Genomic DNA, 14,775 nt, shown 5'->3' with positions numbered 1-14,775 from the left:
GAGTTTCCTGCTCTTTCCTGACTGATGAAACATAAGTGCTTAGACATGATAGACAGATCAATGTTTTAACCACATCAACTTGTATGAGGTGATTTTTCTTTTTCTTTTCTTTTCTTTTTTTAAAGATGCATTTATTTGATCAGTAATGACAGTAAAGACATTAATAATGTTACATAAAGATTTATTACGCATATAATAAATGTTGTTGTGTTTAACTTAATACTAAACATGATCACGGTTTCAACTAAATATGAAGCAGCACAACATTGAAAATAATGTTTCTTGAGCAATGAATCATATTAGAATAATTTCTGAAGGATCATGTGACACTGAAAACTGGAGCAATGATGCTGAAAATGCACTTTTGATCACAGAAATAAATAACATTTAAAAATATAATCAAATAGAAAATCACTAATATTTAACAATATTGCTGTTTTTACTGTATTTTTGATAAATAAATGCAAAATGCAAACTTTTGAACAGTACCATATATACATAATTGTTATAGCTGTATTTAATCAAAAAGATTGACAATGGTTTCTGACAAATAATTGACAACTAATTTCACTGCAAAAACAAAAAAAAAATGTAAACAAAATAAGCTTACTTGAGAAGAATATAAGAAGTTCAAGTCTTGTTTTGAAATAATAAAAAAGTCTTAGGCCTAATTATTTTATTTTTATTATTATTTTCTATCACTTCACCTGAATTTTTTTTTTTTTTTTTTGCCATTGTAGAGTTTTGAACCCAAATTTAAAACAATAGTGATCATGAAGTAGTGTAGGATTGGAGAGGTGTGATGTGTAGTTTTCTGCAGAACCTGTAGGGGGCGTTTGTCCAGCAGTTATCTTGACCACAATGCCGTCTGATTGTCTGCGCAGCTCTCATACGCGGATGCGGAGGGCAATCCGATCGGAGTGGTCCAGATGACGTTCCTCCGTTTACTCAGTGCCACGGCTCGGCAGAACCTGACATACAACTGTTACCAGTCGGTGGCTTGGCACGACCAGGAACAGGACTCTTATGATAAAGCCATCCGCTTCCTGGGTTCCAACGATGAGGAGATGTCTTACGATAACAACCCGTACATCAGAGCCGCCGTCGACGGATGCGCGGTAAGAATTCAGAACTGCATACTAATTACTATTTCCACCATAAAAATACATCGTAATATGCAGTTCTGAACTCTCACAAACGATGTTCTTAACTCTTCCTTTCTTTCCTCCCGCAGTTGAAAAAGGGTTACGAAAAGACTATTCTTGAGATCAACACACCGAAAGTGGAGCAGGTGCCATTTGTTGACGTCATGTTCAACGATTTCGGCGGAACGACGCAGAAGTTCGGCTTTGAGGTCGGACCGGCCTGCTTCATCGGCTAAGACTGCTCAGCGAGCAAACGCGAACAAAACATATTCATTTTCTCCGAATACAAAACACACAAAAGAAATAGGACGACTTATTTGTAAAGTTTTGTGTTTCCAAACAAACCCGATAGATACCAAAGTAAGGATAAAAGAAATTTGAAAAAAAAGAATGGATTTCCAAACAATGGCTTCTTATAACAGAGCAACCTTTTTAACCTCGGTGTACCTTCTGCATCACATGCAAGTTTTGAAACTGGATGAGGTCATCACTCATGTCTCTCCAAGCCCCGCCCACTTTACGCTCATCCAACTCTTCGCCCCTCCCACAGGCTGTATAGACCGATTAGATCCATCCTTTTATTTCACCTCCTGTTCTTGCACCTCCAGTTCGGCCTTTCTCATATGAGAAATATTTTCCGTTGGTTTGTTTGCTTGGGTTTTATGTTGTTCCTCTTTCTACTTCTAAACTTTGTTTTTGTGCATACTTGTCTTCCATTCCCTGGAATGGTGATTATATATATAAATATATATAAATAATTTTTTTTCTATGTTTGTAAGTACTTTCTGTATATTTTTTTCAGGAGAAGTGTTTTTTTTTTGTTTTTTTTTGGTTCTGGCTTCAAAACATGCATGTGAACCCATTGAGCGAATAGGACAGAGGTGCTAGTTATTGGGAAAAAAAACGCTTTTTAAAAAAAATAAAATATCCCCCCAAATAAGAGCCTGAGGAAATGTCCAGTGAATCTGAAGAAGAGAAAATAAAGGAAATGATTAAAAAAGCAACTGCAACAGCAACCAAATGTTTTATTCCAGTTGTGAACAGCGTCTTTTTGTAATTTAAACAACAAAATGATAATAAAAGTAAGAAACAGCCGTAATGTGAGCATTAATTTGCTACCTGTCGTGTTGAAGTGGCTTCCCTGGGTCTGTGAGATCGCGACCCGCATGAATGAGGATGACGTTCATGAATCGGTGCTTCCCTGTATCAGAAGAGCACACCATCACACTGAGGAAACACAATATCGGTAAACTAGGTGCTATCTCCTTCTGCCTGTGGTGCTAAAAATATATACCTTTTTTCCTGTACTTGTTTATTGTAGTTGAAAATGGCTCTGCGGTGATGCCCAAAAGCGGTTCCACGTCTTCAGTCCTAGCTTTACTTCCCGAGGTGGGGAAGTATTTTTATGCATGCCGTTAAATCATATTCATTTACTGATGAGAACATGTTTTTCTTCTGTTATCATTCCTCACCACGTTTGACAAATTCCAGATTGTCATATGGAGATCATTTATAGTCCTCTAAAGGCTTTAGCTCACACTTAACATTACAACGTTCGGATCACAGTCAATTCACACGATCTGAAATGGTTAAACGGAGCACAATTACTGTTAATTCTGTTGTGATTGAGGTATCACGTCTAACATGGACCCTGTAATGTAAAGTGTTCTCTACTCGAACTAACAGAAGCGATGGAAATGAAGCATTTAAAACAGCTCTGGAGAATTAGCTTGGGACCTTTCCATTAGATCTTTTTCAAGGGTTCTGTGAATATTTTAACCAAAACGCTTAGAGGAATGAATAGTTAACTCGACTCCTTCCAAAGAGATTTCTCTTAATTTAAGAGACTTGAAGACCAAGAATCAGATTGTCTTGTGTGATTATTCAAGTGTGTTGTACATTACAAAATTTCACTAGCATATATTCTTTCACCTGCCAGAATTTGTTGTCATTGGCTAGAGCCATCTTGTTATTGATCTATCACACCTTTTGCCACTAGACATTTTCCCGCACTCTTTTATTCTGCTTTTTGACCACTAGACCTGCTACTGCAAAATCTTGCTCTAAGTTTTGATTAAATATGACTTGAACTGTTTCTTTTAAGAGGATTCAACATGGAATATGCGGTTTTGACACAATTTTAACAGTACGAAACAAATTCTTCTGTAAATTCCAAAACCAGCAGTAATGCTGCCAATAAAGTTTATTCTGTTTTATTATTTTTATTTTTTTGTCTTTGTAATGTTTGTTTGTTTGTGCGGTCGTGTCAAACCTGTGTACGAGAAGATAGAAGAGATATTGGTTTTGTGTCAATAAATTCAGGTTTACTGTGTCCTCCCACCCTTGTATGTCTTTTAAGCATTAAAACTGAAGCATTAAAACTTTCCTGTATGCATGAAAATGTTAAGCTTTCTCTTCATGTGTCTTCCCACAGCCACGTTTCTCTTTTTTTTATCAGCCGTATGAGACATCCTCTCAGTGCTCCGATGAAAACAGGCCTGTCCTTCATTGTGAAATGGAGAGAGAGCGATGTTTGTTGTAACTCTCTACCAAAGCCCATGTTCCTTTGTAGTATATTTATTGTATTATTTAAAAATAATAAATGTTAATTGATACCAGTAGTGTTCTTGATATCTGATAAATATATAGCTGATATCAGATATACATCTTTATATCTGATAACTGTTATCACTGTGATACATTATGTAGAGTTGCAGAAGAGGAGACGCATTGGCATGTGAGATACTCAAGTGAAATGAATTTTTAAGGCTATCACTGGTTATCTGGAACAAAGACTGAAAAAGCTTTTCTTAACATATGACTTATGCGTATGCATATTTAAACAAACCTAAAGTGACTTACTTGGAGCTGGAATGATCCTTGTATGATATTATTTTGGTGAGTATTTTGATATTTGAACAAACCTGATGATCATGTTCTGCAGCATGACTTGAGATGTTCCAGTGAGGATCTTCTGCTTCAACGGGACAACAACATCTGACCGCTTGTACAAAGAAACTTGATTAGTAACATGATAAAACAATCTTCTCAGATATCTTGGACACCACCATTGAAGAAAAATTCAAGGATGTAAAAAGTTTTGACAAACAGATCATGGATCAAGTCTTGATTTGTTTTTAGTACAGCTGCATCTAAATATATTAATTCAGGTTAATTTGAACATTTTCCCCAATCCTCTCCAATTAAAAATTTACCTGAATTGACCAAAAAACATTTTTTCAGAAATATGTCTTTTTAAGTTTTAAAATGGCACAAACCCTAAAATTGCACTTTGGAATCTGGACAATGAAAGAGCTTAAAACATATTTTTATATCTATATTTTAACTCTATCGTTATAAAATGAGCATTATGCAAGCATGTCCAAACATTTGACTGGTAGTACAGCTTGTCTAACCAATGTAAAACTTGCTCTAACTTCAGTCCATGTCTGAGAAAAAAAAAAAAAAAAAAGATTTATACAGTTTTTTTTTTTTTTTTTCCTCTTATTTGCCCAATATTAAATATAAATCGAATCAAGATCTTTGTCTACAACTGAAGGCAGTAAAGTGCACACAGACAGCTGTAATAACCCAGAGTCTTTTTCTCAAGAGCCCCGTGTCACTGGCCTAGATCCATCTCAAACAGCCCCGGGTGCAGGACGGGTCGCTGGAGCAGGGAATATTAACATATCCGGCACATCAGCCCACCTCAGCTGTGAGAGACCACACTCACACAGCTCACTACTTAATGATACAAGCAGTTTAACATAGTAAAGAAGACAACTTCATCTAACTCCTCTTATTGCTGACAAATCTGGTTCATTTAGTTTTGTCTTTAATGAAAATACCCAAGGTGTTATTGTTTGGTAATAAAATTCATACTCTATACTAATTACACCAACAAAACCAGCCCAGAACTAACATATTCTACACCCAAATCAGTGGATTTGTTCAAATAAGTATGCGTGTTATTAGCCTGTTATTTTAAACTTAGCATATGTGTGACGTTATTTGTGTACAAATGTGATTATAAATAACTTTAGGGTTTGGGTTTTATGTTATTTTTGGTTAAAACAAAGCCTTAGCTTCCAAATTGCCTCAATTTTATCAATATCTATAATTTTGCTGTCTTTAATGTGGCGAGATACAGCGCTCTGTGTTCCTTACTTATCATCTTTCGCCTCTTCACTAGTAAATATTGCATGAGATAAAAATAAATTAACATAAGCGAGTATGTTCAAATACACAACACAACTTACCGAAATGTATAATCTTGTTTAATCGCTAAAACGCGTGTTCCAACTCTGGAAAGACTTGCAACAACTTGTAAACAACATGTCACGTGACGTTACTTTTACCTCAGGAGGACACTTATCTCGTCAGTTCCCCAGAATATCTCTCTCTCTCTCTCTCTCTCTCTCTCTCTGTCTCTCTCTCTCTCTCTCTCTCTCTCTATATATATATATAGGGGAGAGCAGGGGCGAAAGTACCATTTTTCAGAAAAACTTCATTTTAAAAGGTCTAACAATTCCAGGTGGTATTTTGTAGAAATGTAGAAATACTTCAGTATAATTTCACTTTGAACATAAGTTGAACATTGTTACTTTCGACCCCATCGGTTGGGACGAAAGTAACACACAGGTGGGTCAAAAGTAACACAACAATATAAGCTAGATTTTTTTCTGTTGGTCTTATTTTTCTTAAGCATACCTGATTGTGACCTTGTTAATAAATAACTGCAAACATATTTTGTCCTTTGTCTTTGCAAAAAAATTATGAAATTACATTTTCATATTTTCATTTTAAATTTAAGTTTAAGGTTCATCAGATGTCTTAAAACTTGACTGTATTTTTTCATTGTAAATTTCAATGTATTTTTATATAATAATAATAAAATTCTACAGAATGCACAATATAAAAATTTAATCACATTAGCATAATAATAACTCTAAACATAATGTAACAGTAGGCCTATTTATGTTTCCATCCAGTTGTTTTTATGCATGAATTAAAAATGTGCATTAAAACATCTGGAAACACTGCAAATTCACAGGTGGAGGTGTAAAGGCTAAGATACGGCTAAAACCTAAATATAAATGTGACGTAGCAGCTGCCCAGAGAGAGATGTTCCTCTATGTCCATAAACACCCTCTCAAACACATCTGGATAAAACCAGACCTCTGTCTGTCTTTCTGACCCTCACTCAGACATGTTTTTTTGGTATAATATGACATAAACATTTGTAAGAAATGATGCAAGACACAGAAAGTCACTATATAGCTTGCACTGGAACAAAATAACTATTTTTGGTGACTGTAGCGGGAAAAAAGTAACAACTGTTACTTTCGTCCCGACAGGAACTCCTGGCATTTAAACTCGATTTAATTTTATATAAAAAAAAAATTTAAATGCAAACTTTAGGATGTGTTAAAGCACTACATAACCTGTAGATTGATCATTACTTCGACACATGAAAAACAAGAAAAACAACACGACTAATAAAAAAAAATGACCGCTTCAACAATTTACTTTTTGTACTCGAAAACAGTTTTACGGACCTAACTTCGGGAAACGATGAGGAAATCACATGATATTTCTCAGCTCCGTCAAGGATTGAATGCTGAACATGCTGTCATAGCTGGGAATGCAAATGCAGAAAGAGGCTCGGAGAAAATCGCTTTGTTACTTTCGTCCCGTTTTACTTTCGCCCCCGCTCTCCCCTATATATCTCAAAACTGGATTAAAATAGACAAAGCAGTTTTTTAAACAGTGGAAAGATTATATATATATATATGTAAGGCATTTTACACAAAACTGGACTGAAACTGACTTAAAACTGTTTCAAACACAGAAAGACGTGAAGAAAACAACTCTTAAACGACGTCACATGACAAATTTTACCTCAGGAAAGTCACTCAACGTCCAAATCTCAACATTTTTTTTTTAGTTAAGGTATTTTAAACAAATGTAAGGCATTTTACACAAAATAGATTGAAATACAAGATAATTACTGGTGGATAACTTAATAACAATAAACATGCAAAGTAATGGGGTCATTCAAAAACTGCTTTTTGATTTTTTTGATGTTTATTGTCGAATACAGTTTCCTGTATTACATGATAGTAAAAAAAAAAAAAAAACTGTAGCCTATGCAGTATACAATAAACAGTATGCCAGTTTGTTCTGAACATTCAGCTACTGAAATACTGTGTTCTTGAGGTTGATAGACGGCCAGTTATCTAAGCAGCAGAGAGGACGTCATGAAGGACAGCTACAGAAATAAAGGTTCCTATCATTTATGTACAGCATGAATGAAAGAATAAAGCTGTAACGGCAAACATGGCCTTTAGGAGTGTTTGAAATGAAGGCGCACTGCGAGGACACTGGGGTGCGATCACTCTCTCTGAGAGACAGGAAAGCTTTGAAATGGAAAGTGCACCTTTGACGATATTACAGACAGAAGTATCTGTGGAAGTGAACTGAAGGAATGTGCTCCACATTAACAGAAGCCAGAGAACATTTCTCTTTCACAGCCTGTGGAAGGAGGGATGAACTCACAGAAGAGAGAGAGAGCGAGAGAGATGCAGGGGGAGAGACGCGTCTGATGTGTAAATTCATCAGTCTCTGTGTGATCTTCATCTCTGGAGACTCAGGGACTCATTTACAATCAAACCACACACCAATAATCTCATCTATCTATCAAGAAAAAGTCCATCAAAAATATTGATATAATAGTAAAGTAAAATACAGTCTCTATGTTAGAAGACACCTTGAATTTCCTCTTTTCTGCTTTCTTCTATATTTTTATTGTACATAATGTAATAAACTGTCATTTACTTGGCAAAATAACAAATTCTTTAGTCATTTCATGGATATTTTCATTATTCAAGTACATTATTTTTAGCAACCTGGCTGGTGGGGATTTTTATTTACCAGTTTAAGTTAAACCAGCTCTCAGACACACACACACACACACACACACACACACACACACATACACATGTTGGTATATGTGGTTTATGGGGACTCTCCATAGGCGTAATGGGTTTTATTCTGTACAAACTGTATTTTCTATTGCCCTACCCCAACCCTACACCTAAACCTAACCCTCACAGGAAACTTTGTGCATTTTTGGATTTTCAAAATAACTAATTCTGTATGATTTAGAAGCGTTTTGAATTACAGTGGTTTTCCTCATAAACCACCTCCTCATTGTAATACCTGTGTCATACCTATGTCATTATACAAATTTGTGTCCTCGTTAACCACATAAACAAGCTCTCACACACACACACACACACACACTTCCACTGTCATATACGCACATGCTCTCGTCTCATTATTTCACACAGAATCACACTCTTCCTCTCCCTGAAGTATAGAATGGAAAAGTAATTGAACAAATCAGGAGTCTGATGGACCGAAAATCCTGATGCTGCATTTCTGAACTTTCAAAGTCTGTGAAGGCAGGAAACATCGAGAGATGAAGAGGGATGTGATCTCACTGGGAGAGATACGTCCGCTGTCTGGAGGATCAAGCCACATTTAAGGATCCTAACACGACATCCCGATGAGCCCTGGAGCAAGAACAAAAAGATGAATTATTACCGAAGCAGAACCTGCCGTTAATGACAGGTGAATGAAAGGGTGCATTTGGCCCCACTTTGATCAATTTGTTTTTTAATTATTCATCTGCGGATGAGGTGTCATCTCCTCTTCCTTTTCCTGTTCTTGTCATGTCGTACAACAAATGTTCCTCACGGAGTGAAAGATCACTTGATGAAAACCGAAGGCTCTTTGTGTCAAGGAGAAATTGCATCATCAGAAGATGAGAGACGAATGGAAGTTTGTCTCGATCACAGGCCTGAAACAAGGCAATAAACAGCCGAACAAACCTGAATTAACCTGACGAGGCAGGACAAGGGGTTTGAGTGAGTGCTGACAAGTCAAAGAATCTAGTCAAAGCCATACATACATAAGCTAGCATTCAAATGCTTTTTCTTTTTCTTTTTTTTTACTGCATGCATTGATCAAAACTGACAGTAAAGCTGTCATGACAAATGCATATTGTTATTTATTCTATTTAACTGTTTCCATAAAAATATTAAGCAACTCAATTGTTTTCAACATTAAAACATAATAGTTAATGCTTCTTGAGCATCAAATCGTCAAAGTAGATAGATTTCTGAAGGATCACGTGACACTGAAAATTGTAACATTCTTTTTTTTACTATTTGTATCACATTGTCAGTAACTTTTCTGCAAGTAACATCGATTAGCCAGTAGGTGGAAATGAAAGACTGTCTTTATGAGTCATGAGTCCTGCCCCCCATTTATTCAACCGATTCATTTAAAACACTAATTCATTCAGGAATGAAACAAGTGAATGCCTTTATGAGCGAGTCATTAAATCACTCACTCAACCAATTCATTCAAAAACATTTATTCATCCAAGTAATGAAACAAGTGGCTACCTCTATGAGTGAGTCATTAAATGATTCACTCAACTGTTTTGTTCGAAACACTAACTCATTCAGAAAGGAAACTAGTGACTGCCTTAATGATTGAGACATTAAATCATTCATTCAACCGATTGCTTCAAAAACTTGTTGAGGAACGCAACAAGAGACTGTATTCATAAGTTGCTGAATTGTTCATTTAATAGATTCATTCAAAACAAGAGACTGTCATTATGACTGAATCGTTTAGTCATTCATTCATTCAAAAGCAATTAATCATATAGAAAAAAAAAACTATTACTGTGTGTTGCAACAGTTCAGAAACCGGCAAGTAACTGGAAATATTACATTGGAAAAATACTAAAAAAAAGATCTTCTTCTGTATTGAACTGTTGTATAAAAGTAAAATCACACAAACAACTGTCTCGGTGTCCTTCAACTTCTCAGAAACAGCCCAAGCTCTTGTTACTGACGTTTCGAAATAACAGAAAAAATCTTTTACATTTTTGTAACATTACAAAATATATGATACTAATAAAAAAAATTGTTGGGCTACTCATTTGTAAATTCTATTCGCAAATTCACTCAACTGATTAATCATTAACCGACTATTCAATAACAAAACAAACTAGTCAAAGCTACACACTCTTCCTCTCTCTCTCTCTCCCTCTCTCTCTCTCTCTCTGATTGTTTGCTCTGAGAAGAGCAGCCGGAGGATTAGAAGACGTTTAATCGCAGCAAACAGCCCACCTGATCCTCAGCACACACAGATGGTGATGCTGACCATGTTTTCCACTTCAGCACGAGAGAGTGAATGAGGACAGAAAGAGGATGCAGCAGCAGATAGATGGATTAAATGGATCTTTATAGCAGCTGAGCTCCTGAAATGAGACACACTAGCTTTACCACAGAGAAGGAAAGAGAGGACAGTGAAAATAGAGATATGCATGTACCGCGAGGTCAACAAACTCTCATCTCAGTGTCATTAATGTTGTTGATTAACAAAATGACATATTGCAGAGTGTGTTCACTGAATGTTTTAATGAGCTTTTAACAGTCCTGTCAAGTCAGGTTTAGTCATCCTCCAACTTTTAAGTTTCTTTTCTCATATCTTCTGTCGGATACAAGAAGAAGAAAAAAATCCTGCACTTGTTTTTTTGTCAAAAACTCTAGAGCTCTACCTTACAAATGAAGACACAAGACAAGAGACCTAAAAAATTCATGGCATGTCAAAATCGAAATCATACGTGAATCAAGAAACAAGCAAACTGAGGACAGACAGGAAACAATGGAATAAAAAACAAAACCATTACGAGAGGCTGGATTTGAAATCAATTATATGATATGCTAGTCACAATTTGATAATTAAATATACATACATATTTTGCTGAGAAATAAATTAAGAATTTATGACAATTGCAATTTTTTGTATATGAAATATTTCCTTTATAATGAATATTTATTTATATTAAAATTAAATAAAAAAATTAAACATTATTAAATAACATTCTTTAATACTTTTAAAAGAAATCTCTTATACTCATCAAAGCTGCGTTTATTTGATAAAAAAACAGCAATATTGTAAAATATAATTACAATTTAAAATAATATTGTTCTATTTTAATATACCTTAAAAATAATTTATTCCTGTGATCAAAGCTGAATTTTCAGCATCATTACTACAGCCTTCAGTGCTATGTGATGTAATGGATTATTCATTTAAATATATAAAATATTGAAGTACATTACCCATCCCTGAAATATATTATATATACATCTAATGCTTAAACTAGAATTAAATCAGAATTCTCCTCTCATACAGGTAGTGTAAGCTAATATCCCTCCAGGATAAGCTCTTATGATATCTGGTATCTCTCCATCTCTTTCTCTATTTTTATCATTTTTTTTTTTGTCAGGAATACTTTTCTCTTTTTTTCCTGTTAAACTGACTGTGATTGTGGGCGGGTGGATGAGTGTGCCATCACCCTCTACTGACAGGTTTAAACTTAAACCTCTATACTAATGAGCACGACACACACACACATACACACACACACACACACACACGGAGAGAGAGAATCCTGACAGTCATGATCAACACTCCACAGCGTTTCCCTTCCAATCACACCATTCCACCCGCACTCCTCCAAAAGCGATCCCTCCATCACCTTATCAACACAATCTCAGCGCCTCTCTATCCGTCAGATACATTTCTTACCTTCAGAGTGTCGTTCTCTCAGTCATTTCTCAAGTTTTCTTTGTGCCTCTTCGTTCTCTTTGTCACTCCTCCCTGTTTTATCAGTCATACGAGCCTGTGAAATGATGAGAAAGATGCTGTTGAAAATAGTCTACAGAAAAGTTTAAAAGCAAAACAGTCTTGCCTGTGGCGCTTTTCTCCGTCTTTCAGTCTTTGTTTTCCCTTTTTTTAGAAAGCGACGTGTGGTACAAACATCATATGTGATGTGATGATATACAGCAGCTGTTTCTGGTTTGTATTCGGATGCAAAAGATCAGAGATACAGTTCAGAGATCATACGGAAGATGAGAGGGAGTTCACATGTATTTGCTCCGTCACGTAATATGTTCTAACACTCCTCAATCTAGACTTTCAACCTTGAAAACCTTTCTTTTCAACCTTTTTTTATATATAGCATAAAGAAATAGAACAGTGGAGGAAATTCTAGGTCTAATTCGAATAATTATTTTGAGTTATTTGCCAATAACATTTCCAAATATACATACATGCACCATGTCTAAAAGCCCATGTGAAAAATTGAAAATGTTTTGTGACCTGTCACATTCAGGTAATTGCATGAATCATGTAAACTATATTATATTTTCAATTCAAAACAGCCATATTAGAGAAAAATGTCGATTTGTTTGCTTCTATAATGAAAGAGTTTTTAATATTAAATGATTTGCTACTTCCAACTTCTCTTTCAACATTAAAAGCGACGCTTCACACTGGAATTATGGCAAAACATGCTTTTTGGTAGTGTTTTTAAAGTGTTGCCAATATTTCCCTTAATAAACATACAGAAGCCTTGAAAAATGTGCCTGAACTCCACACGGCGGACTAAAAGAAATCCTGTTTCTTATTTAAACAACAGGGAGAAGGAACAGCGGAATAATTCAGTTAAAATGGTTCATTCCCGTCTGCTGCGATTCCTCAGCTGGTGTTCAGAGTTCAGGGTGACAGCTCTGAGACGGGACTCATTAGAGAGGGTCTGTGTGCGCGTGTGTGTGCGTGTGTGTGTGTGTGTGTAGGTGGCTGTGCTCACCAGCTGTTCTCAAACAGGCCTCATTAGAGTGTTTGTGTTCAATGCTGTTCATGTTTGGTCAAAAACATTAGAATAATTTCAAACGGTCGCAGGTTCACTATGAGCTCTTAAGGGCAGCTGTGAGTGTGTGTGTGTGTGTGTGATAGTGTCGTGTTTATGTGTTAACGGAGGTGAATCCCGATGGAATCCAGAGGAAACACTCACTCCCTCATCCAGCAGCATCTGAATGATCGTAATCTGTCGCAGAGAGATTTGAATCCAGGTCAAATATACATAAACCCTTCAAACATGGAACACTGAAACATTCAGAGGAACTTGAAATTCATATGTTTTTCAGTTGCTATAGTATGGACAAATTCATCTAAAGTCGGGATCACCTGATAATGATATCGTTTGACCAATACCAGTTGATTGTAAGTGTTGCATGACCCATACTGTATGTATATTCTTAATAATTGTTTTGATAATTAGACTACAAAAATGAAACCATTGTATACATTATTATGATTACTATATTATAATTGTTATATGTTTGTTATATATTTGTTGTTGTTGTTATAATAAATATCCCATATTCATGTAGAGAGTATATTTTAGAGAATATGAACATAAATAATAACAATAATAATAATAATAATATAATAAGTAGAATATCCATAATGTATGCTTTATTCGAATATTGATGAATATTTTCCAAAAACAAATATTCCCTTATTATTATTAACAATAATAATAGTAATAATGATCATTATAATAAATATAATAATAATAATGCAATTATGACTATTGTTATAATCTAATAATATTTAATCATTATTAACATTCATGGATGTTCACATCCTACAAATTAAAATATTCTCTCTAAATTAATAAAGGATCTAGTTTGAATAAATAATAATGATGATTATGATGATAATAATGCTATTATGGCTTTCTTGTTGTAATCTAATATTTAAATCAATATTCAAAAAGCTCAAAATGTCCATATTCTCCAGATTTATAACATTCTTTCTAAATTAATCTGGCATAGCCTTTGAAGCAGTAGAAACTTTCAGAAATTTGTAAAATATCCAATATTTGCTTTTGCAATAGTTTTAGCAGCTGTATCAGATACTTCAGTGTTAATGAAAGAACTTAACTCTTAGTTCATGCTGAATGCAACTGGTTAGGGATATGAGGTTGTGTGTGTGTGTGTGTGTGTGTGTGTGTGTGTGTGTGTGTGTGTGTGTGAGTGTGTGTGTGTCGCTCCACAGGTGTAATATGTCCTGTGCTGTATTGATCGGTTTCCTTCCAGACTGAATGAATGAATGAACCCATATCGATCTCAGCCATTACTCAATCAGTGTGTTGTTGTGAGTGTGTGTGTGTGTGTGTGTGTGTGTGTGTGTATGTTTCTGACTGTCCAAAACAAATCAATATAAAGCAGGATGAATGCGTCATGGCTAAGAGATTAACTGTCTCACACTTCATTTGACACACAACACACTCCTTTAGCTCCGATGAGAATATAAACCAACATGGACATTTACAACCTCACGGCGGCTCATTAGACACATCTCTTAAACAAGGGGATTTTTTACAGCAATAATCGTGAAATATATTTAATGCTACCATGAACAAATAAAATAATTGTTATGAAATGACATGAGTCATATCACCTCATGATGGCCGTCATGTTGAAGCCCATGCATTGGCCTACTGTAATAAACATACAGTAAGAATACATTATTACAGTAGATATATTTTTATACCATTCTTCATTAAAATTACCATTTTTCTCATCTTAGACATCATGGATGAATATTTTCACACAGCTTGTCACATTCTGGGATTTCATATCTAAACATACACCCAAAATCATAGCATTTGATCCTTTATTACTAATTTGGA

The 14,775-nt window shown here is 35.2% G+C and overlaps 1 protein-coding gene and 1 long non-coding RNA gene across 3 annotated transcripts in view; one reads left to right on the top strand and one right to left on the bottom strand.

Annotated features, from left to right (window-relative positions):
* LOC127985410 (collagen alpha-1(XI) chain) overlaps positions 1 to 3,763 on the top strand; it is an 87,061-nt gene extending 83,298 nt beyond the window's left edge. The window contains exons 65-66 of one of the 2 annotated variants that reach the window (XM_052587415.1): positions 885 to 1,118; positions 1,235 to 3,763. In XM_052587415.1, the coding sequence (XP_052443375.1) occupies positions 885 to 1,118; positions 1,235 to 1,381 (381 nt within the window). In that variant the 3' untranslated portion in view covers positions 1,382 to 3,763. The remainder of the gene's footprint in view (positions 1 to 884; positions 1,119 to 1,234) is intronic. The other variant, XM_052587416.1, reaches the window with a different exon arrangement.
* On the bottom strand, positions 2,061 to 5,516 carry LOC127985411 (uncharacterized). Its single transcript, XR_008160647.1, has 2 exons — positions 5,405 to 5,516; positions 2,061 to 4,149 (listed from the first exon to the last, which is right to left on the bottom strand). It is a non-coding gene; the product is annotated as an uncharacterized LOC127985411 (long non-coding RNA).
* Between the last annotated feature and the right edge of the window lie 9,259 nt (positions 5,517 to 14,775).

Source organism: Carassius gibelio, chromosome B21 (assembly GCF_023724105.1).
Source record: "Carassius gibelio isolate Cgi1373 ecotype wild population from Czech Republic chromosome B21, carGib1.2-hapl.c, whole genome shotgun sequence".
NCBI classification, from domain to species: domain Eukaryota; kingdom Metazoa; phylum Chordata; class Actinopteri; order Cypriniformes; family Cyprinidae; genus Carassius; species Carassius gibelio.
This window is presented reverse-complemented; position numbering and strand designations above follow the sequence as displayed.